At 25.8% G+C, this 25,181-nt stretch overlaps 3 protein-coding genes and 2 long non-coding RNA genes across 5 annotated transcripts; 2 read left to right on the top strand and 3 right to left on the bottom strand.

Moving 5' to 3' along the window:
* Positions 1-3,851: 3,851 nt before the first annotated feature.
* On the top strand, positions 3,852-4,696 carry LOC122504699. The gene is made up of 2 exons (XR_006301857.1): positions 3,852-4,254; positions 4,543-4,696. It is a non-coding gene; the product is annotated as an uncharacterized LOC122504699 (long non-coding RNA).
* Positions 4,697-6,397: 1,701 nt separating this feature from the next.
* LOC122504696 lies at positions 6,398-7,660 on the bottom strand. The gene is made up of 2 exons (XM_043615909.1): positions 7,484-7,660; positions 6,398-6,746 (listed from the first exon to the last, which is right to left on the bottom strand). Exons 1-2 carry the CDS (start codon positions 7,643-7,645, stop codon positions 6,402-6,404), a joined length of 507 nt encoding a protein of 168 aa, XP_043471844.1. The 5' UTR covers positions 7,646-7,660; the 3' UTR covers positions 6,398-6,401.
* Positions 7,661-7,883: 223 nt separating this feature from the next.
* LOC122504680 lies at positions 7,884-9,720 on the bottom strand. Its single transcript, XM_043615885.1, has 3 exons — positions 9,368-9,720; positions 8,320-8,541; positions 7,884-8,096 (listed from the first exon to the last, which is right to left on the bottom strand). Exons 1-3 carry the CDS (start codon positions 9,665-9,667, stop codon positions 7,884-7,886), a joined length of 735 nt encoding a protein of 244 aa, XP_043471820.1. The 5' UTR covers positions 9,668-9,720.
* A 3,178-nt stretch (positions 9,721-12,898) lies between these two features.
* Positions 12,899-16,335, top strand: LOC122504689. Its single transcript, XM_043615899.1, has 2 exons — positions 12,899-15,378; positions 16,052-16,335. Exon 1 carries the CDS (start codon positions 13,111-13,113, stop codon positions 15,373-15,375), a length of 2,265 nt encoding a protein of 754 aa, XP_043471834.1. The 5' UTR covers positions 12,899-13,110; the 3' UTR covers positions 15,376-15,378; positions 16,052-16,335.
* Positions 16,336-18,798: 2,463 nt separating this feature from the next.
* On the bottom strand, positions 18,799-19,643 carry LOC122504698. The gene is made up of 2 exons (XR_006301856.1): positions 19,241-19,643; positions 18,799-18,952 (listed from the first exon to the last, which is right to left on the bottom strand). It is a non-coding gene; the product is annotated as an uncharacterized LOC122504698 (long non-coding RNA).
* Between the last annotated feature and the right edge of the window lie 5,538 nt (positions 19,644-25,181).

Below are 25,181 nucleotides of genomic sequence, written 5' to 3' on the forward strand. Positions count from 1 at the left end.
GTTTAACCCCTAAAAAGTTTATTTAGGTTTAAAGTTTATTTATTAATAATAACAACTAAATTATAAATAACAAATAATAATAGTTATTAAATAATTAATTATTATACATTTATTTAAAAATAAAAATTATGAATTTAAAAAATAATAATTAATAAACAATTATTAATAAATTATACTTAATGAATTTTAATAATTATTAATTTATAGGATGAATTTATCATTTGGTTTGTGTGTATATATATATATATATATATATATATATATATATATATATATAATATTATATTATTTTAATAATAATAATTATTTTATATTATATTAGCTTAAAGTGAGAAAATGATTCGGAGAGATTGTTAAATTTAACACCTTCAATATTAAATAACTATTTTTTAAACATAATTAATAAATTTGAATAAAATATTTATTAAATAAATATTAATTATTACTTATACATTTGAAATCAAAAATTATAACCTTTATTAATATTATAAAATTAAGGAGGCAGAAAGGAGCGACAACCTCCAAAAGAAAAATGAATTAATCATAAAACCAAAAATTATATTTTTCAAAATTTTTTAAGTTTTTCTATTCTTGAAATTATATTATTTTTATCATTTTCACTTTTAAATTCGTCAAAATGACTATAATACCTCATTATTATGTTATGTATAAATATGTTGTACACATAATGAATATGTTCATTATATGTTTCTAATATAATATTTTTAATTACAGTAATTTTATTGTAATTTCTTTTGAATAAAATTAACCTCACAAAATAGGGCAATTTTAAGAAAAACTGACGAGGCCCTGACCAGTTATTCCCTAAGTAGGGAATATATATCGACATTCACCGAAATTTATTTAAATAAAATATTACACTGAATACCGAAAATATTTTCGGTACCAATAATTTATTTAATTTTGTTTCTGTGAATGAAAATATAAAGGTAAATTGAATAGAGAGCAGAGATTTTTCATTAAGAATAAAAATATACAAACAAAAAAGAACCATTTATAAATATAGTTTATAAATACAAAAGAAATAAATGAAAATATTACTCTATTTTATAATTCAGTTAGAATATTATAAAAAATTGTAAATTACAAAAAAAATATGAAAAGACTATAAACTGAAAAAACTATTTTCATAAACGAGACTAAAGTCATCTTTTTTGGATTTATTAAATAATCACACACACACACACGTAACGATAAGAGAGTGAGAAAGAGATTAAATGTGGGTTTATTGGAAAATAACAATATTGCATTTTGTGGGGAACTTTACATTTTAAGCATTGTGGGGAAAGCGTAAAGTCGTTAAGCGTCGTGAATTCAGTGAACGAAGTTTTAGGGTGCGGGAAATATAGGAAAGTGTCGATGGAAGTATTAAGAGTCATAAGTGCATGCATCGTGAGCACTCTCCATTTACCGCGAAGGTTGACAGGCACTCTCGCCGTTGTTAAAGGATCCGAGAAGGGAGATAACTACGTTTCAATTGGGGAACAGAAATCTTCCATTATATTTTGTTCATCTTGCTTTACTTTTGGATCAAGATTCATTGTTTCGAATTTTATTTAGTGCCCTCAACTCTAATAAACTGTTGGCTATACCTATGTGGTCTTTCTCGACAAACTGGACTTATTCTCGATTCAATAATTTCTAATAATTTCTACACAAGTTGTGAAAAGTAAAATTTATTTAATTACAGAAGAATAGAATCTATTTTTCAGTTGAAAAAAATACATTACCCGATGTCTAATACTATTTACAGTAGTAAAAGAAATTTTAGTCATACTGACAGTTACATTTTATAACATGTTACAAAAATTCAAGTTTAAGTAGTAAATTGTATGAATAGTCAGACAGCAAGTTGGAAGTGATAATTATGTTTCATGTAGTAAAAATGTTGGTCAGACATTACTCATATTTTATAGTTTCAGTAGTAAAACACCATATATAGTCAGACAAACTGATCAACATTTTTTAATTATGCTTTCAGTAGTAAAAGTCAATTTTAATCAGACACATGTATATAATTTGTGTAGTGGCAACTCCAGTAGGTAAAAGTCAGTTTTCGTCAGATTATTGTGGTTAGTTTCAGTAGTAAAAATATTTTATTCAAAAAATACTATTTAGTAATTTAATTATATTGTATTTTCAGTAGAAAAAGAATTTTGGTCGAAAACTTTTCGAGTTATTTATTTATTTTCTTTACTTTTGTCATATTTTTGATTTTCAGATATTATTACTCCATTAGTGTGTTTAGTAGTAAATAACTGTTACAGTCAGACCAGACACAATTATACAATTTTTGTAGTTGTATTTTCAGTAGTAAAAGTGTTTTACTTTAACATTTGTAATTCAAATGGTTAAATTTCAGTAGTAAAAACTTTTTTAGTCAGGCTGAACGCTATAAATACCGTAATGTATCTCTTAGAATTTTAAGTTCCAGTAGAAAAATGGACGAATAGTCGGACAAAAAATGAAAAATGGTTATCAAAAATGTTATCAATTTCGTAATAAGAGTATCAGTAGTAAAATGTTCGTATAGTCAGACAGGAAGTTAAAACTGATAATTATGGTTTAAGTAGTAAAATAAATCATTAGACAATGAATAATTTTTTCTAGTTTAAGTAGAAAAAGACCCTTTGAGTCAGACAATATGATAAAAATATATTAGTTATAATTCCAGTAGTAAAAGTCAATTTCAATCTTACATTTAAAACTCTAGTAGTTTTAGTAGTTCATTATCGATCCGATTATTAGCATTAAATCGTTCTTAGATAATTTCAAAGCCGCATATTCTCAAAATTGAATGTTTGACATATTATATCAGGTGCTTTCGTCATAGAGAATTAATTCATCATCATCATTAGCAGCATCATCATTATCATTATCATATTTCAACTAATGACGATGATATATTCAAGTATCACGCGTAGTAGTCTCCACTTGTGCTCGCATTCAGCAAAGAGGGTGGAGATTTTGGATTCTCTGTAATCTCATGAACGAGATTACAATAAGTACAAGCTTAAATCTCCAAATGCACAGAAAAAAGAGGGAGTAAAAAGTTATAATGGTAATGGGTAAAACTCGTTGGGGTACAGGGTAGAGGGTAAAATTGTGAGGGTAAAATTGTTACCAGAATTTCCCTAGAAAAATGTCCGTGATTGTTGATATTATTTGATTAAAATGATGATAATTAAACACTGGTTGCATAAATTTAAATTTGAAATATGCACAATAAAAATAAGACACTACTGCACAGGTATAAATATTAACAATCTTGTCAATTTATATAATTTTAATCATTTTAACAATTCACATGACACTTGTAAAGAAACAGGCTTCGGAAAGCAAGATTTAATTCTCGAAATGAAACAGCAGAGTTGGGTAGGATAGCTATTGGACTAAAAAAATAATCACTCTGGAAATTTGAACTAGTTAAAAAGAATTAAATTAAGTATTAAAAAATTAGTTACTAATGATGAATTAATAATGTTTTTTTTACTAAAAATCTAGTGGAAAATAACTAATCATTAGTTAAATTTCATTTTCAGGTTATGTCGAATAACTATAATTTTTAGTATAAATATACTAATTTTTTATTTATTTTTGAAGTAATAATTATTTTTTTTACCCATTATTAGTTATTTTTTCACTAATTGCTAATATAAAATTGAGCAATGAATTGATTAATAATAATGAGTCTATTTTTATCTAACATTTTCTTTTTGTTTATTTTATAAAAATTACAAAATTAATTAATTTTTTAATTTGTAATTTTTGAGGTTATGGCTGTATTTTGCATTGTTTCGTTTAAATTGTATCTGTAGGTTATTATTTTATTTAAATGTAATTTATACATATGTGAAATACTTGAATTTTTTTTACGTATTCTGATTAAATAATTATATTAATATATTTTTTTAGTAATATTTATAGCTAATGCATTTTATATTGACTTATAAACATTTTTACAATAAAATATTAGTTTTTCAGTCCCAGATAGATTTGGTAAACAACAATATTGTGTAAGCACCTTCAGTTACCGATTGTCAATTTTAGTTCTTGATACGGATGTATGGCGGCGTTTTTAATTGCGTTTTAGTGTGATAGACACGTGTCTACAAAAACTTTTACGCTTATGTTTGCAATGTTTATTTTTACAAAAACAAAATGTCACATTTATTTCTGAGTTTGACACTGCAGACGTTTAAATTATTTAAGAATTAATATCGATAATTGCAGGTAACTTAAGAACCATTAGAACTGTTTTCATGTTTAAAAAGGTAAATGTTCAGGTCACTTGAGGTATGTATAAAAACATTACCAATTTTTTGTGTGTTTATGATTATAGGTTACAGTAGGTTAAAAAGTTTGATAATTTATTTACGAACTACTTCTCATACAAATTATTAAGAATGTTATTTTTTATTTCCGATATTTTTTATTCATTATTCATTTTTATTGCACTGTAAAATATACCTTCATATATTATTACAATTCGGATTTATATACTCTTGTATACTGTTGTAGGTAAATTATTCGACCGCATTCATGGATGGCGTCGTCCTTACTTGGAAAATAGAGCTGCTTCACGTACTTAAAATATTTTTGCAAGAGTTACTATATAGAATACCAAAAATCAAATACTAATTGGACACACCAAAAAATAAAAATGAAACAATTATCTCTATTTGTATTCTTTGTTCTTCCTAAAATCCTAAAGTAATAAAATACAGAGTTAAATTAGATAAAGTTTTCTAAAATTTTGTGGCATAGGGTAGATGCACAGGTATTGACCAAGGCACCGGTTTTGGCCAACCACACACTTTTATTAATTTTTCTAGTTTTCGGTTCTATTTACTATTTATTTTTTGATAAAAAGTCATTTTACAATTAATGTTCTTAAAAGATGTATTCAATGTTCATAATAATCATATTTATTATTCATGAAAATGGGGTGGCCAAAACTAACAAAATTGACATTTTTATATATTTATTAATTTATTATATTATTATTTTTTTAACCTTTAAAGACAAGAAATTCTGAAACTAAGAATTATAATTAATCTATTAACAACTGTCAGCCACTCATTTTTATAATTAACATAATAAAAGGTGTCTTGAAAATGAGGAATTCCTTAAAGTGGCCAAAACTGGTGCATCTACTCTAATCGATTTTGAAAACTTATTTCAAATTTTAATTCAGTAACCTTAAAGACATCCGGGAAACGTAAAATTAGCATACACAATTCGCGACTTTGAATTTTGGAAAATTTTTTTTCGGTTGTTTGAGACAGGCAAGTCATTTTCCTGAATTTTTGCTGCGATAAATCTGAATCTGATAACAAAAATCTCCCATCACGTCAGGATTTTGAGAAATATGTGGATGTAAAACTCCTAAAAAATACGCTTCTGTCAATTGTTGAAATTTTCTACCGGGTAAATCTGACGTGATAATGACAAATAAAACCTTGAACTCTGTACTTTACAAAGATTTGGCGATATCGAAAAAACATACTAAATTAATGCTTGTTTCATTTCCAATATGTCAAACTAAAGTAACTGTTACTTTAGTTTCGGGGTTGCTGAATACGAATATAAAATCAGATTTTAAAAATTAAAAATGACGGATCCAATATGGTGGATTGAAACTTTAAAAATGAATTTTTTATATAAAATAGGAACTGTAAATTTCTTCGTTCTGGTGGTCGTTAATAGATTAAATGCAATTATTCGTTTGAATTTAAAAAAAATGTATTCGACTTGTTTTCTCTGATTACCTTTCGATTCATTTCGTAATATCTTTTATTGGAGGAAAGGAAAGTAAATATGTTTTTGGATGAAATTTTTAGAACTTATATTTTCTTTTTGAAATATTTATTTTACACAATTATTAATATTCGTCGCACATTAGATATAAAAAATATTTTAAGAAGTGCAAACGTATATGCATTGAAAACAAGTATTAAGGAAATAAATTTATAGAGACCTGAACTGTATTATGCTTTTTATCACGATTTATGTTATCGAAGATTTCGCCCGTTTATTATGCAATTATGTTCATAAAAATATTCACTTATGCTTAGTATTAGAGTTTTTACTTACATTAAATATTGTTTAATGTAGTTACCTAATTTAAAATTTTTAATTTATTTTTAGAAAATATTAAAATATTTAAATTTTTTAGATAACACTGAATATATTACAAAATTAAATAAATAACACTTAAAGTATTTAAAATATCACTTCACAATATTCAAATTCAAACATTGTAATTAAGAAAAAATGTTCTCTTTCTTATTACATATATTAAAGCTATTTTAATACTGTAAGAAGTTTTTAATATTTTGTAAATAGCTATGTAGCATTAACTACTTGTCTCTATATATTTATTGTTCAGATGATGCAGATGGCAGTAAATTACATTGTTTTAAAGCATTTGTCAATGTTATTTTCGTTAAAATGCTTTTATCAATTTCTTTTGTTGCCACGTCTCTCAAGACAGCAATTGCAATGAAAGAAAATTGCTGCTTAGCATCTGGTGGAAAATTGATTTGGAAAACCCAATATACAGCGAGCAATAACAGCAAGGCTCTGAGGCCTTTCGCTTCAAAAATTGGCTGTCCGTCACTGTAGCATATTGTATGTAGATCGTCTAATGGCCTATCGGAAACCGCAAGAAGTTTTGGGGCCTCTGTCACACCAGGAACAATCTTTTCCATTGACGTTCCAGTCTAAATAAAAAAATATGTTTTGTTATATTGTATGAATAATTTCTGAAAGAATTATTTTTAAATAAAATCACTTTTCTTAAAAAAAACTGTTAACATTTCCCAAATTATTTAGATTTTTAGGATTATAAAAAATTATTATGCATAATTTGTAATCGTTATTTATCTTTTTGTTTCTTTGAAAAATCAATATTTAGATTTAAAATAACTTTAAACACTGGTCAACTCTCTCGATTTTTATAGTAAAATATTATTCATCTGCTTATTTTCTATCGCGATATGAGGTATGTGTCGCACTTACATTTGTAATGCTAATTTGATCGTAACATTTTTAACAAAGTAGTAACTTCATTTTGCTAAAATTTTGTAAAGAAGTCTAAAATATGATGAAGATTGACATTAAAGTGCAGAAAAGTTGATACATTGTTGAATAATTATTATATACTATTTATAAATTATTAGAAAATAATATGCTTATAACCTCAAATTTTCTAACAATTTTTAAGTGTTTTAACATAATTGTTTAACAATATCTCAACAATTTCTCACTCCACTTCCTTTCTTACAATATTTTAGACATTTCCATAAAATTCAAGCTCAATTCATTTAATATTTTATGAGAAAAGTTATGGACAAAATTAACGTTTTAGTGACAGCATGAATTAGAGGTCACATTATGTTCTTAAAAAGATAACAAGAACTTATTTAGATACTAATTAATGTAATTTATGAGTACTCACAGGAAACAATTGTAGAATTTTGCCTTTCTCTTTTGCCTTTGTAAATAATTTGGGCAAATAATACAAGACATACATTGTTTGCCCGTCCACCGAAAGATTTTTGGCAGGAACTTTCAATATTTTTAACAGATTTGGTAGTAGCTCCACCCAATTGGACTGCATTTTCGGGACATCTAAATTTACTATTTCGCTGAATTCCAAAAGTAGCTGTTATTTTTAAAAATTAAAAATAGAATATTAGTTTGTTATATTTTTATTATTAATTGTATACGACATAAGTCGTCATAATTAAAATTAAATACACAAAGTGATGAAAATTATTTAAGTTTTACATTGTTTTGAAGGAAAAACAAAATAATAAGTAAATGATTTTGCTTTTACCACATTCTTATCCCGCAGTTCAGGGCACTTCAGTAATACTTCCTTCGTATCCACTTTTCTCGCTGCTGACAGCCTTGATCTTCGTGTCGCACGTAATTCGTCTGCTGTCATTCTCGATTTCGGTAATGCATTTGATGCATTTTTTTTTTCCTTTTTTCGAGTAGCATTTAGCGTCCTTTTTTCTTGAACGATAGTATTTGCAGCAGAATTTCAAACGGTTGTGCGTCTGACTCTATATAATGCATGTAAATTATTGTTTAGATAAAAAGGTGAAAATATATCAAATTAGTATCTGCCCTGAGAGAAGGCATATCTTAACAATCAAGTATCAGTATTTTAAATAAACTGTGCAGTACTACAGTTTATTTAAAATACTGATACTGATACGCTTACAAATTTCTTTTGAAAATATATTAATCAAATAAAATTATTTTCAAATAAAAAATTGGACTTACGTTTTTCTCGCCATACTCGCTCGCAAGTTGCAAGGGATATTTATCAGTCAGCAAAATTGACATTTCTAAAATTATTCCTGGTATATCCAAATTTTTTTCCATCAATTTTTCAGTAACTAATCTAATTATTACTGATATTTGAGAAGCTAACAGTTTCTTGTCTTCATCGATCAGTTCCTGTATTTCTGTGGGAAATTCCGGTATTAACGTGCTTAGATCAGTCTAAAATAATAAAATCAAAATTACCAAATAATTCAATTTAAATAAATATTATTACAATAAACAAAATTGCTTCTATATGAAGGTGCATTTCTATACGTTAACAAGTTTCTATTCTGCTTAGGCCTTAAAAGTGATAAAAAAATAATAAATAATTTCGAATTGACAAATAGTTGAATATGGCAACAAACGTCGAATGGTCAAAAAATTCAAAAAATAAAAAAATTGTATTGTCAAAGGTTAAATTGGAAGAAAAATTGAAAGGCAAAAACGTTGAAAAGTTAAAAAGTAGAATTTATTTTCAATTTATTTTCATTGTCAAATACACACGTTACAATGAAAATATGTGAAGAAACCAAAGAGAGAACATTGTAGAATTTCGATTTTTTTACCATTCGATACATTGTCAATTTGACTTTTTAACAATTCGACATTCTACCTTTCATTTCAACTTTTTTTCAGTTAATGTTATTTTAAATCAATTTTTTAACAATTCAACTTTGTTCAATTCGCCTTCTTGAAGATTTTTATTCATTTTAACCTTTATATAATTTTTATGAAGATTTGTGTCACAAATTCCTCCACATTCAAGTTTGACGTAATATGTAGATGAGCCATAAAAAAATATAGTTAATATTTTTTATTAAAACACGTTTTAAAAATTATAATTTTTATATATTAGTTTTGGAACATGAAATAAAATAAAATAATTTCTGTCAAAGCTAAAATTTTTCCATTTTTAATTTCCTATGTCTACAAAATTTTCAATGAAATACTTGAAAAAATTTCTGTTGATTATTCTTATGAAATTAAATTACTTTGTATTTACCGTTTCGTTTATTTCTATTTCTTCGCTTCCAGATTCTTGCAACACACTTCTATCGACCACATCCGATGAATCCTCGGATAATTGCAATGAATTTTCATTTTCACCAGAAGTATTTTGTGAAACATCTGAATTAGAATCATCATGAATTGAATCTACTGACAATTTTCGGTGTTTTGTAGGATAGCACCCACAATATCCACAAACGTTTTTAGTTGAATCCTGATTCCTCTCGAACTCTGGACACTCATTACACTCCGTACAAAAACCTCTTTTCACATTATATTTATCAATATTGTTCATTTTATTCTCGAAATACTTGCTGAATATGTAAACGCGTGGAAAAATGTCGTACTTTCAACTAGACCATCTGTGTAATTTAACAAAAATTAACAATAATATGCAGGGTTGGGCATGGGCGTTAAATAAAAACACTTTACATTTATTTGAATGGCCATGCCTTGCTGTGTCGTTTACCGACTTTATGCCCCATGTGAGTGCACCCTTAAGGCGCACTCACAACAGCTAGTAGGCAGCATACAAATTTGAATTTACTGTCTCTTTCACTCTAATTGACTTTCTCTCTTACTCCAATTACTGCCTGCGCAGGCAGGCAGAGCTGTGAGTGCTCCATTAAGGCGCCTGGAAAGGTGTAACCGTTTAATTTTTTGAATAACACTAGGTGACTCTGCAAATTACAATAAAATATTTTGGAGTCGGATAGCTAAGTTTGTCACTTTGTTTACATGTCATGTTCGAAATCCTTTTAAAGACTTTCTACTGTTGATATTTAATCATCATCGATTATTTAACGATAATAACGGATAACGGATTACAGGTAAATAAATTTATTTAAACTAATTTAAATACGTTTTTATTTATGTATAAAAATATAAACGTATTTCTAGCATATAAGTAATTGATTTGAAATATTTTTACAAAAAATAATAATTTGAAAAAATTTCGTTTACATTCATCATATTTGTATATATATGCATAGTTAAAAATTTGTATGAGTGATACAAACAAAATTTTTAGTTTAATCAAACATTTTAATGTTTTTTTAAATTTTTAAATGGGCAGTTATTTAAATTCTGGATCTTTTTTATTGCCTAAATTCATTAATTTTTTTTTATAAAAGTATTTATCTAATTTCATAAGTTTTGAACTTTTAAATGAACAAAAATTATATGTTGTGCTATTTCAAGCGAGATTTCAGTTTTTTCGGAGTAAGTAAACCAATTGAAATGAAATTAAGAACTTTTAATCTAAACACAAAAAGAAATATTTTCAACAAATATGACGTCAAAATATTCAGTAGTTTTTTAGATGTCAAAATTTTGGAAAAATTTTGAAATCGTTATATCTCCTTTCCATCTTAAGAGCGTTCGATGTTCTCTAAAATTTGTAGGTTATGTTCGACTTACTGCAGGGTGGCCACATGTCAGTAAAGTCAGGGAAATGTCAGTGAAACAAAATTTTTGTCAGTAAAGTCAGGTAAATGTCAGGGAAAAAATTTTTTGTCAGTAAAGTCAGGGAAATGTCAGGAAAAAAATTTTTGTCAGGGAAATTAAGAAAATTGAGAATTTTTTCGACTTATTTTCAAAAATTGCGACTTTTTCGACTTTTTTTCCAAACATTTCAAGTATTTATTTACAATTTTTAAAAATCAATTTTTGAAGAATTTTAATTGCAAATTTTGAAAATAATTGAAATATTAGCTTCTAATTTGTAAAAATTCAATGTTTTCAGTATTTTTAATTACATATTTCCAAAAATTCAAATACGTATAAAAATAATAACATTTTAGAATTATTTTTAACATTTTGGAGAATACAATCAAGCTCAAAATTTTTAATTAAAATTTAAAGAAAAATTAATTAGTTTTTTAAATTATACAAAATTTTTTTTAAGAAATTCAATTATTTTCGAAAAATTACATTAAAATATTTTTAAGAACTAATTATTAGAATTGTTTTATAATAATTTTTTAAGATTCAACTATCTTCGAACAATGTGAATAAAAATTTATGAAAATTTACTTTTTAGAGTTATTAAAATTTTTGAGAAATCATGGTCTTGTTTAAAATTAAAATTCTTCAAAAATTTGATCATTTTTATTTATATTTTTCAAAAATTCAATTATTTTAAAAAGATTTTACCCAATTTTAATTGTTTGTAAATTATTAAAAATTGGAAAACTATTATATTTATATAATTACAATTATTATAAAAAATTAAATTTTTGTATTTAAATAATTGAATTCTAGAAGAACTTTTGGGAAATTATTTAAATTAATTGATTCAGAGATGAAGTTTAGTTAAAAATTGTAAAAAATAATTGAATTCAGGAAGGGTTATAATTGTAATTTTTAGAAATTATTCAAATTCATAAATTTTACCCATTTTCCGTAAACATTCATATTTTCCTGTAAAAAGAATTTTGTCAGGGAAAGTAATTTTAATGTCAGTAAATTGTCAGGGAAATTGATAAACTGAAACTTGTGGCCACCCTGTACTGTTATCGCCCAAGAAAAACGGTACTGTCTGTTTGAAATGACGTGGGATTAGTAAACAACCGTTTTCGAACGAGTTTTTCTCTGCACACGTGCACTTTTTACAAAATATGACAACGTACATTTGTCACAAATGTTTTTAATTGTCTGAATTCAAAAGATTTTGTTAATCCATGCAGAAACGCGGTTGCAGGATTGGAAATACAAAAGTAATGTAATGGCAGGCCACAAGACGTATGTTACAGCCATTTTGTCAGTAGAGGGCAGAAGCATGCAGGGAGCGTAAAGGCTCAGCTGTCAAAATGATTCGCATTACATTGCCATGGTAATTCCAATGCTGCAACCGCGTTTCTGCATGGATTAACAAAATCTTTTGAATTCAGACAATTAAAAACATTTTTGACAAATGTACGTTGTCATATTTTGTAAAAAGTGCCGGTGAACAGAAAAAAATTTGTTACAAAATCAATGTTTACCAATTTCACGTCATTTAAATCGTTCAGTGCCGTATTTGTTGGGTGATAACTGTTTGTCGCACATTATCGAGAAATTTAATAGACCATCGAACACCGTTAACCAAAACACTTTACTCTTTTTTCTAAAAATTTAGCATAAAAAACGAAAATTTTTTTTTATATTATGTTTATAAAAAATTTTTATAAACAAAAAAGTTATAAAATAATAATTGAATAACTTTTGAGAACAAGCACGAATTACAAAAATATAAAAAATAAAATATAAAGATATTCTCATTACAAGAGGTTTCTTTTCGAAATATTATAGAATTTGTAGCGAAGATTTTTTTAGTGTTTGCCTCATTCAATTTCGTGTTTGTGCTCAAAAGTTATTCAATTATTATTTAATAAAATTTTTCTTCATGAAATTTTTTTTCGTTTTTATATGCTGAATTTTTAGAAAAAAAGTGAAGTTTTTATATTAAAGCAAAATTATTTGAATAAAAATGTAATAAGAAATAAATCAATTTCATTTATTTGAACGTTCGAAACTTAGGGTCGTAATTCCACATTCCATACAATGTTTTTTTCTGTAAAGAAATTCATTCTGAATGTATTGCAAAGTACATTTATTCACTTTACCTAAAATTAAACAATGAATAAATTAATATAAATGTCATTTTAAGAATTTCAAATTGAATAGCCTTTCTACTTAATTATTTTTGTTGACTATTATTAGCTTGTATTCTAATTATTTACATTATCATTTCCAGCTATGGACGAGGACTTTATTATTGAAGATCCTATTGATGATACTTCGGACGATGATGTGGAAGAAGATTCTGATTTTGAGGATGATTATGATGAAGATGATAATGTTCCTGATAACCCCGAGAAAGAAATTATAGGCGAATATCTTCTGTATTTGAGAAGTAGTACAAGAGCAACTAATGAAGACGTGACTAATATATTAAGGAAAATGGAAGTAGTTGTAAAGTGGTATCTTTCTCGTCATCTAAATAATATTAGAAATATTCTAGGAGAGACACACAATATAAATTTGAACGAGTACATAGACATAGACGAAATTATTAATAACATTGACTGCAGTCAAGGACTGAATAGCATTCATAACCAAAATAAATATTTTGAGGAAAAATTTAAAGTTGTATTGCCTGATAGAATTAGGCTGGGTGAGAAATTTGTCCCGTATGGTTCATCTTCAATATATGGGAATCAGCCATTAAAAATAAAGAAAGACGAATTTATTCACGTCCCTATTTCGAAGGTGCTGACTGCGTGGTTAGGAAACGGCTCATTTGGGAATATTTTATTTAATCCAAGAAGGAATGAGAATCAAGCCATTGAAACTTATATGGATGGAAGCTATTTCCAAAATCATTCCTATAAATTGCAAAAACCAAACTGTAAGTTTATAAAACTTTATTTTGACGAAGTAGATATGTGCGATGCCGTGGGGTCTAAATCATCTTCTACTAACAAATTAGGCATGTTCTATTGGATGGACGATGATATATCTTCTGAAAATAAGTCACAGTTAAAATTTATTAATTTAGCTGGAGTTGTATCCAACCCTCATATAAATGTGTATGGAATGAACGCCATTCTTCAGCATATTATCAATGACCTAAAGCAAATTCAAAATGGTATTCGATTGTCAAACGGTGACGTCATTTACGGAACATTATCAGTCTTAATTGGAGATAATCTTGGTGTTCATCAGTGTTGCGGTTTTCGAGAATCGTTCAGTGCACTTCATCCTTGTAGAATATGCAAGGCAAATATGACTCAAATAAAAACTATGTGCAGTGAAGATGCTACGATTCTACGAACAGCAGAAGAGCATGAACGTCGAGTTCAGGAAATTGAAGCTGCCGTTGGAGAGCAACAAAAAGCTGCTCTTCGAACACTATATGGCATTAACAGAAGAAGCGTGCTTAATGAAATTGAAAATTTTGATGTTACGCAATCCACCCCACCGGATTTAACTCACGACGATTTATTAGGAATTTGCATCATTACAACAAGATTGTTTCTGAAGGAAGTTTGCTGTACGTTAGAATTGATCACGCTTCATGACTTGAACCAAAGAATAGCAAATTATGACTATGGATATACCGAGAAATCTGCTAAACCTTCACCAATTACTGAGACACAATTGTTAGATGCTTCTAAAGGATTTAAGCAGACGGCTTCACAAATGTTACAGTTGGTGACAATGCTACCGTTAATTGTTTCTGATAGAGTTGTTCAAGGGTGGTCACCGTTGGAAAATTATTTAAAAATGTTGGAAATTATATTAATATCGCATGCTGACAAAATACCAATCTCTATTTTAGGTTACTTGGAATCTTGTATATCTGAATATCTTGAAACTTTTCAAACATGTTACAACAGAGATTTAATTCCAAAACAGCATTTCTTGGTTCATAGAATAAGAGCAATTCTTAAATTTGGACCTCTACAAAACTACTCAACAATGAGAGCTGAAGCTAAACATCAATACTTTAAGAGAATCGCACAATGTATGAGGACTTATAAAAATCTACCTTTAACTCTTGCTAATAAACACCAATTGAATCAAGCATACGTAATGAATGGAATATTGGATCGAGATCTCAGTGTAGGTCCAACAAAATGGGTCTCTATACTTGCACTTCCCTTTAGTGCAATGTTTCCAGATGTGAGACGCCTGCAGATAGCTAATTGGGTCAAAATAAACGGTATTAAATATGTTTCGACCAAGTGCTTCTTAGCTGTACGTTATAGTGACCAAAATATACCTGAATTTGCAGCATTACATGCTATTATCTGGAGAAATAATAGTGCACTTTTCGTTTGCCGTACAGTAACCACTATGGAACACAATGTAAATTTAATGGCGTATGAAATTCGTATTAACGAAGATTATATATGCTTGTCGATTAACGATTTATTGACAGTTGATGTATTCCATGCACATCGGTGGAATAATTCTCAATATATAATACTGAAAAAAGCCCTAGGAAATTTACACTGATACGTAAGTAATAAAAAATTTAATATTTCTAATTTCTTCTTAACCCTCCGTCACACACCTAGGAAGGGATTCCCGCTCTATGGTTTCAGTATTTTTTTAAATAACTTTTGTTTTCCTCGTTGCAAAATAAAATCAGTTTCTATACCTTTCGACAATTTACTCCACAACACATTTCTAAAAAAAACATTCACTTTAAACATAATTAATATTTAATTATGAAGTTCCAAAGCCAGAAAAAACTCGAAAAAGTGAGGTTATGTTAAATAAAAAAATCAAGTTTTCATAACATTTTTTGTTCCACTGTTGTTTAATGACAAAAGTATATTATAAATATAATTAAAATGAATTGTTTAATGATTTTCTTGCTTATTTGTTAATGTTACATTATTTTTACATGTCAAGAGGAATTCCTTCAAAGCTGTGCATTCGTGTAATTAATTATTATTTTTGAGACCAAAAATTAATTTTATTAATTTTATAATTTAGAATAATTTACTACATATTTGTAAGTTTGTGTTAAAACTAAATTTTTGTTGATTCCTTTGTTTATGTTGAAATGTCGCTTATTTTACAATGTTGTAAAGTCGTAATTTTTTCTAAGGTGTGTGACGGAGGGATAATAAGTGTCACATGCTCGTTTACGTTTAATTAATTTTTGTTTATTTTAAATTTATAGATTTCGCCATGGAGAAGGAAATCAGTTTGAATTTCAAAGAGGAGGTGTTAGGATTTGGGCAACAAATAAAGCAGTACATATAATGAATCCTTTCTGGTAAAATATTACATAAGTGACTCAACTATAAACCCTTAAAAAAATAATTAAAATATCATTTCGTACAGAAACAGAACAAGTCCATGATAAGTTTTTTATTTACTTGTGATATTCTTGACGTATTTTAATAATTTATATTAAATAGTTTATATTATAAATAAAAAACACTCAAAGGAAGCAAAAAGTGATAGTGGTGACTGAAATTTTTAAAAATTAGAAAATATTGAAAATTGGTTAAATTTATTCTTAAAACCATTTTGTTATTTATAAAATGTTACTAAAAATTATCCAAATTCAATATTTTAAATAAATGTTATTAAATATTTAATAAAACTTTGATATTTTACTCGATTCAATAAATTTCCTGTGTTTTTCATTTCATTTTGTGCAGAAACAGCATGTGTCCAAATGTTAATTTATTTTTTAATTTTTTATATTAAGTAGATAATTAATTAATCACGTTGGAGTTTTTAACTTATAGGTTAGTAGAATGTAATGCAAAAAGCAGAATAAAAAAAAATCTTAACATTTCCAAGAAAAACAGTTTTTATTGATTCATGAACAATTTCGAATTATGGACTTATGCTGTTTCTGCACAAAACGCTTCAATTATAATCCCTCGAAAAATCAAAGTCAGCAGCTATAAAACTAAAGATTTCATATTTTGTAGAAAGAATATGTAATTAATTCTAAGTTATATGACATCTCAATATTCTAATCTTTAAATTAAATTATGCAAAATATTTTAAATATTAAAATAATAATGAAGTTCTAAAATATGAAGCAGACAATAAAATTCATAACAAAAATAAAAAAATTTAATTTGTGTATTTTCCAAAAAATATTCTTAAGGGGAGGGAACACCTATATTTTCAACTATATGAAGAAAATATTTTAAATATTCGATAGAATTATTTTTATAGTAATTTTTTGAGAGGAATTCAATGGTCATAAAAAAAGTAGTCAGAAAATATTTTGACCCCTTTTGAATATTTTTTCTAAAAATTGATAGATTTTGAAATCCATACGCAATTCTGTAGAAAATATGTTTTTGTATTCATAAAAAAATTTCCTAATGAAAAAATTAATATTTACAAAAGTTTTAGCATTAAAAAAAATAGTTTCCAGGTTAAGAATTTAAAAAAATATGATTATTATTAAATTTTATTATACGAAAACTCATTTATTTTTTTTCTAACTAATTTCAGAACAAACTTTTTCAAACAAATTTTTTATCGAATAAATTTCGTTTTTATCACTAAACTCAAATATTAATTGAAATTGAAACTTTTTTGTAAATTCTTCTAACGTAACATACGTAAATTATTTATAAGTGCTTCCTTATAAAATTGGTTTCTAAATAATTTACATGTGTCACGTCAGAAAAATTTACAAAAAATTTTCAAATTCAGTTACCAATATTCGAGTTTAGTGATAAAAACAAAATTTATTCCATAAAACATTTTTTTTTTAAATATTATGTTCTGAAATTAGTTAGAAAAAAACAAATGAGTTTTCGTATAATATATATTCGGAAATTTTTTTATTGATACAAAAATATATTTTCAAAATCTATCAACTTTTAGGAAAAATAAAAATCCAAATAGGGTCAAAATATTTTCTAACGAATTTTTTTTATGACCATTGAATTCCTCTCAAAAATTACTATAAAAATAATTTTATTGAATATTTAAAATAATCTCTTCATATAGTTGAAAGAATAGATGTACCCTCCCCTTAATTAAGGGAACTTTTTGTTTATAATTATTTATTTATTATTATAATTTATATTATTTAACGTGACTATTTATTATATGTTTAGAAGTTTTTTATCAAATTTCAAAATATTAATTGTATTTTCAATAATACAATGTTTTAAGTCGGTTGCTCAATTATAAAAACATTTATAAATATTGAAGATCTATCTAGAAAAAAATTAAAAATATTTTTTTGTAATTAAATTACTCATAATTTATTATTGTACAAAATTATGGCTATGTGGATTCTAAATTTTAAAAAATTATATGACTAAAAACAATTCATTTTTTACATTTTAGCAGTTGTTATTAGTAAATTACTAAAAAATGTTTTCGTTTCATTTTAAAAAATTAGATGGATGATAAACAGTTATTGATAGTTTTTTCAAAAATAATAAGGAGAAAGAAGGTGTTAATTTTACTTCTCAAAATTCTGAGCCAGTTATTAAAAATCAAATTCTTATAAAAGATCTCCTTTAATTTTGTTAATTCCTATTTCTAGTATCTTTTTTTCAATTTTTTCGACAACAACATATATTCACTTAATTTTCAAATTAGAGGACACTTATCTTCCAAAATTCTACTTTTTCATACTTTTTTGGCCTGCTACTAGACTTCGAAACCTGGAAAGCACACAATATACCGTTTTTAAAACGTTATATTTTTGCCGAAAGTAATTGACATTTACAACTTTTGTCTTTTGCATATAAAAATGTTTTATAAAATATATCCATAAGCATAAGAAACTTGAAATTGATTTTTTACAGTTAAGCCTAGTTTTGTCGTGAATCTACACATATGTATTTTCCAAATATAAATTCCACATTTAAGAGGAGAAAACAATTTTTCAAAAATGGTTAGATTCTCAGGAAGAACAAAGAATACAAATAGAGATAATTGTTTCATTTTTATTTTTTGGTGTGTCCAATTAGTATTTGATTTTTGGTATTCTATATAGTAACTCTTGCAAAAATATTTTAAGTACGTGAAGCAGCTCTATTTTCCAAGTAAGGACGACGCCATCCATGAATGCGGTCGAATAATTTACCTACAACAGTATACAAGAGTATATAAATCCGAATTGTAATAATATATGAAGGTATATTTTACAGTGCAATAAAAATGAATAATGAATAAAAAATATCGGAAATAAAAAATAACATTCTTAATAATTTGTATGAGAAGTAGTTCGTAAATAAATTATCAAACTTTTTAACCTACTGTAACCTATAATCATAAACACACAAAAAATTGGTAATGTTTTTATACATACCTCAAGTGACCTGAACATTTACCTTTTTAAACATGAAAACAGTTCTAATGGTTCTTAAGTTACCTGCAATTATCGATATTAATTCTTAAATAATTTAAACGTCTGCAGTGTCAAACTCAGAAATAAATGTGACATTTTGTTTTTGTAAAAATAAACATTGCAAACATAAGCGTAAAAGTTTTTGTAGACACGTGTCTATCACACTAAAACGCAATTAAAAACGCCGCCATACATCCGTATCAAGAACTAAAATTGACAATCGGTAACTGAAGGTGCTTACACAATATTGTTGTTTACCAAATCTATCTGGGACTGAAAAACTAATATTTTATTGTAAAAATGTTTATAAGTCAATATAAAATGCATTAGCTATAAATATTACTAAAAAAATATATTAATATAATTATTTAATCAGAATACGTAAAAAAAATTCAAGTATTTCACATATGTATAAATTACATTTAAATAAAATAATAACCTACAGATACAATTTAAACGAAACAATGCAAAATACAGCCATAACCTCAAAAATTACAAATTAAAAAATTAATTAATTTTGTAATTTTTATAAAATAAACAAAAAGAAAATGTTAGATAAAAATAGACTCATTATTATTAATCAATTCATTGCTCAATTTTATATTAGCAATTAGTGAAAAAATAACTAATAATGGGTAAAAAAAATAATTATTACTTCAAAAATAAATAAAAAATTAGTATATTTATACTAAAAATTATAGTTATTCGACATAACCTGAAAATGAAATTTAACTAATGATTAGTTATTTTCCACTAGATTTTTAGTAAAAAAAACATTATTAATTCATCATTAGTAACTAATTTTTTAATACTTAATTTAATTCTTTTTAACTAGTTCAAATTTCCAGAGTGATTATTTTTTTAGTCCAATAGCTATCCTACCCAACTCTGCTGTTTCATTTCGAGAATTAAATCTTGCTTTCCGAAGCCTGTTTCTTTACAAGTGTCATGTGAATTGTTAAAATGATTAAAATTATATAAATTGACAAGATTGTTAATATTTATACCTGTGCAGTAGTGTCTTATTTTTATTGTGCATATTTCAAATTTAAATTTATGCAACCAGTGTTTAATTATCATCATTTTAATCAAATAATATCAACAATCACGGACATTTTTCTAGGGAAATTCTGGTAACAATTTTACCCTCACAATTTTACCCTCTACCCTGTACCCCAACGAGTTTTACCCATTACCATTATAACTTTTTACTCCCTCTTTTTTCTGTGTGCAATACTGACTAGATCAACTGTGGTAATGTCATATACATGTATACACACGTATACATATATCGTTCACTATCGTCAAATGAGAGATTAAATTTTTAAAAAGGATTTGCATAATTCCTCTTCAAATGCTCTCACATTCATAATCTATACACATTCAAATTGATATTTAGTATCGCATAATGTTACTGTGAAAATTCTTTTGCTCTCTAAATCAAAATTAGTGGTAGTTTTTTTTTTACTTTTAAGTAGAGGAATTTTGTCATTGTCTGTATTTGAAAGAGTATTATGCTCAATACTGGCTTAATGATAACTTAATACTGGCACACTAAATGAGGATGAGCGATTCTTTATAAATAAGCAAAGGGTTGTTATTGTATTTAAATGAATTTAGTTCATTATTTACTACTATTACAAGTAGTAAAAGAAAATTATAATCAGACGATTTTTTATATTTTACACCCCCCTCCTCCATGTAACAAATTTTTACATACATTAACACCATTTTTATGATGAGTGTAACAAATATCTTGACCTCCTCCCACTCCCTGAAGCGTTAGGTAATTTAACTATAGCCCCTTGGCAGATAAAAGTTTGTTTTCTCTAAGAAAATTTTATGTCAGTAGTGAAGGTTCGTTTAAGTCAGACAGAAGTTTCTAATTTCTATTTATTTTTTAAATAATAGAAACTAGTACTGCGAGTAATAAAAATAATTTCTACTTAGATAACACAGTAAAACGTGAAGTGTTAAAATAACACCAGAATGGATTAAAATAATCTGCAACAGTTTATTCCCTCAAGAATTAAATTAACACCAGAAAGGATTAAAATAATCTATTTTGGTGTTATTGTTAACTATGAATGAAATTTTACTCTATAATAAAACACCAAAGTCAACGATTTGTAAAAATTCAACGAATTTAGCTTCTCCTTAGTAACATAGTTATTAAATTCAATTGTGTTCAAAAATTTAAAAAAATTCTCGTCAAAATTTCAATTCTCTTTATAAATAATAAAATTCTTCTCTGATATTCGATTATTTTACAAAATTTTTATCAAATTCTTGTCAAAATTTCAATTATTTTCAAAAGTTTTCTAAAATTCAATGATTTTCAATATCTACTATTTCAATAAAATTTTCCAAAAGAATTCCATTATTAAAAAAGAATTTGAATAAAATTTTACGCAAACATTCAATTATTTTCATAATTAATAAAAATTTTTACAGGAATTCAATTATTTTTATAAATAATAAAATTGTTTTAGAAATTCAATTATTTTCATAAATAGGTAATAAAACTCATTGCAGAATTTGAATTATTTTGAATACAATTTTAATCCAATTCCTCGAAAAATGTAATTAATCTTAAAAATTTTATTAAAATTCGTCCAAAGAATTTAATGATTTAAAGAATTTGTTGGTAACATTTTTTATGAGAATTTAATTTCAAGAAACATGAATTTAATAAATTATTTATTTTTGTATTTAAATAATTGAATTCGCGTAGAATTTACTAACAAAAATGGTTTTAAAACTGAATTTCAGTTAAAATTTTAAATTATAATTAAATATTAAAAGCATTATAACGTGGATTTTTAGAAATAATTAAATTTTAAAAATGTTTCAAAGTAAAATCATTGAAATTCTTAATTTTTCATATTTTTGACAAAAAATTCTGTAGAATTAATTCTTTTTAAAAGTCTAATAAGATTTTTATTGAAATTATTTCAAGTTTTTATTTTTCAATATACATATATTTAATTGCAGAATTTCCGAATAATTGAAATTTTGGTATTGTGAACGAATGAATTTGAAAATTCTCATAAAACTCATCGCAGCGTTTCAATTATTTTTCATACAATTATAATTGAATTCCTTGAAAAAAGTAATTATGTTCATGCAAGTTTCAATAAAATTCGACAAAAGAATTCAATTATTTAAAAATTTTTTAATAAAATTCTTTATGAGAATTGAATTTTGAGAAACATTCTATTATTCAATAAATTATTTACTTTTGCATTTAAATAAATTAAATTCTTGTAGAATTTTCTAATAAAAATTGATTTTCATTTCATAAAAATGAATTTTAGTTGAAATTTTATATTATAATTGAATATTAAAAGCAATATAGCGTGAATTTTTAGAAATAATTGAATTTTGAAATTAATTTTCTTGAAAAAGTTTAATTGAATTTTCTTTTATATTATTTGAAGTTTTTATTTTCTAATATGCATTTAATTAAAGAATTTAGGAATAATTGAAATTTCGTGAAATTGAATATTGTAAACAAATGGATTTGAAAATTGCTAAAGAACTTTTTCGAAAATTATTAAAAATAATATATATAAAGTAAAATTGTAGTTAAAAATTTTTGAAAATAATAATTGAATTGAAATAATGAAAATAATTTGGAAGAAGTATAATATTCTTATAATATAAAATAATGATTTTATTACTTGGTCACTTTTATTATTATAAAATATGAAGAAATCGATCACTCCGAGTCGAAGACTGGGAGTTATCGATATCATAGTTATAAAAAAATTTAATGAACTAAAATTTCATTTACTGTAAAAAATAACACCAAAATTGATAATTTTAATCTTTTTTGGTGTTAATTTAATCTGCAACACTTTTTAATACCTCACGATAAAAATCCTTATCAGTCAGACAAAAGGTTTTATTTTATTAGATTGAATCAGTATAGTAAAAGTCCGTTTAAGTACATCAGAAACTGGCTTTAATTTTTTTACAAATAGTAAAATAGAATTTTAGTAAATTTTTATTTCTGCAAATTTCTTCTTTTCGCTTGGGTAGTAAAAGACAGTTTTAGTCAAACTGAGAGGTTTTGTAGTCCTTTGATCGTATAGCAAGTAGTAAATCCAACTTTTAGTCAGACATAAAAGTTTTTAATTGCTTTTATTATTATTAAATTTTGTCATATTACAAGTAGTAATACAAAGTTTTAAATTGTTTTTATAATTTTCTGTTTTAAAAGCAGTAAAAATATGTGTTAACATTTAATTATATTTAGTTAGTGTTAGTTTCTAGCTTCTATTTACTATTTACTACTATTGACAAGTAGTGAAATAAAATTTTAGTCAGACGATTTTTTTCATATAACAAGTTGTAAAGTTGTACTTTCCTATGAAACTGTGTGTCAGTTAAAACAGATTTTAGTCAGCGACATGAATTTCTGGCCTCTATTATTTTGAATTACAATTAGTAAAATTTTCCTTCAGTCTAACGATGAATTTACAATTTTGTTTCAAGTAGTAAAAATCGATTTTAGTCCGGCAGAAAGTTTCAGGTTTTTTATGTGCAAGTAGTAAAAAATAGTTTTAATCAGGCAAAGTGGTTAAAAGTTGTATAACAACTTTGTACAGTAGTTAAGGTTGCACCTGTACTGATGCTTCTATTATTTTTATTTCAAGTAGTAAAATCTTCCTTTAGTAAAAAAAAACTTTTTTTACAACATGGTGTTCCAACTAGTAGAGATCAATTTTAATTAAACAGAAAAGTTAAAAGAAACCAGCAAAACTTCTGCTGTATTCTAATTTCTGAATCAGAATTATCGAGTTATTTTTAAAGATATTTTTAGCTAAGTCGACAAAAAGTAAGTATTATATTTGTTTGGTCAGTATTTGTAGAGTATATTGGTTCAATATTGTCTGAACACTGGCTCAATCCTTTTCTGAAAATAGAGAATAGAAAAAATAAAATAGAGAATAGAAGAAAGAAAATAGAGAATAGAAAAAAGAAAATAGAAAAATGGAAATAAAAAATTGAAAGAAGTAGAAAATAGAAAAAAATAGAGGATAGAAAGAAAAAGAAAGTAGAAAAATGTCAATAAAAAATTGGAAGAAGTAGAAAATAGAATATAGAAAATAGAAAAAAGGAAATATAAAATTGAAAGAAGAAAATAGAAGGAGGAAAATAGAAAAAGGCTAATAGAATAAAATTTCTAATTGGACACACCTATTAATAAATCCCTCGTGAAGAATGAATTAAGTTTAATAATGATTGAATAGGAGAAGTGTTGGGGAGTTGAAAATCTCAAGTAAGTTAATTTGACTATAGCTATTATAAGGGGTGGTATTCGGCTAAGGAATAATCCGGTTATATAACTATGACATCGGCTTAGCTATTGCCAGCGCGATTCTATTGTATAGTGCTTTCGCAAAGAGGGTGGCTGTACTGATTGGCCTCCAGCTGGGGCAGCAGTAAACATGCTCTCTCTCACGCGCGACTCCACAACAATTCTCTCTCTCTTCAACTCTCTTACCCTCCCGCCAGAGAGTTTAAGCCCGATTTAATGGGGTGGAAACGCGCGGCCCGATCAAGTTGTATTCAATTATCTGCCTTTACTTTCTCTCTCTCTCTCTCTCTCTCTCTCTCTCTTTATACACCCACACCTCTATATATAACTCATTATTCCCTTTCTTTGTTCTTTCTTCAATTGTTACTCAACGATTGTTTCAAGATTAAATTTGTTAATAATTAGTTATGATAAATTATCCAATTGAAGAAAAAATACTTCTTCAACACCAGACTGGGTTAAATGACCCATTTTGACCTCAAAAACTTTTGAAGAAATAAAATAGTTATAAATAATATACTTTATAATAATCGTAAGTTTCCCTTTCCGTTAGCAAATTCTCTGCATTCATTTGTTTGTTTTGAAAATTAATTTTTGTGGGTTATTGTCATTTTTTATTTCTTTTTAATGTCAAACTTT

Source organism: Leptopilina heterotoma, unplaced genomic scaffold (assembly GCF_015476425.1).
Source record: "Leptopilina heterotoma isolate Lh14 unplaced genomic scaffold, ASM1547642v1 Lhet_31, whole genome shotgun sequence".
Taxonomy (NCBI): domain Eukaryota; kingdom Metazoa; phylum Arthropoda; class Insecta; order Hymenoptera; family Figitidae; genus Leptopilina; species Leptopilina heterotoma.

Coding starts and splice junctions, on each gene's coding strand:
- LOC122504689 (XM_043615899.1), top strand. CDS start 13,111: ATGGACGAGGACTTTATTATTGAAGATCCTATTGATGATACTTCGGAC.
- LOC122504696 (XM_043615909.1), bottom strand. CDS start 7,645: ATGCAGTCCAATTGGGTGGAGCTACTACCAAATCTGTTAAAAATATTG. Junction 6,747..7,483: donor AAATTCTACAATTGTTTCCT/GTGAGTACTCAT, acceptor TTTTTTATTTAG/ACTGGAACGTCAATGGAAAA.
- LOC122504680 (XM_043615885.1), bottom strand. CDS start 9,667: ATGAACAATATTGATAAATATAATGTGAAAAGAGGTTTTTGTACGGAG. Junction 8,542..9,367: donor AAATAGAAATAAACGAAACG/GTAAATACAAAG, acceptor TTATTATTTTAG/ACTGATCTAAGCACGTTAAT. Junction 8,097..8,319: donor GCGAGTATGGCGAGAAAAAC/GTAAGTCCAATT, acceptor TGCATTATATAG/AGTCAGACGCACAACCGTTT.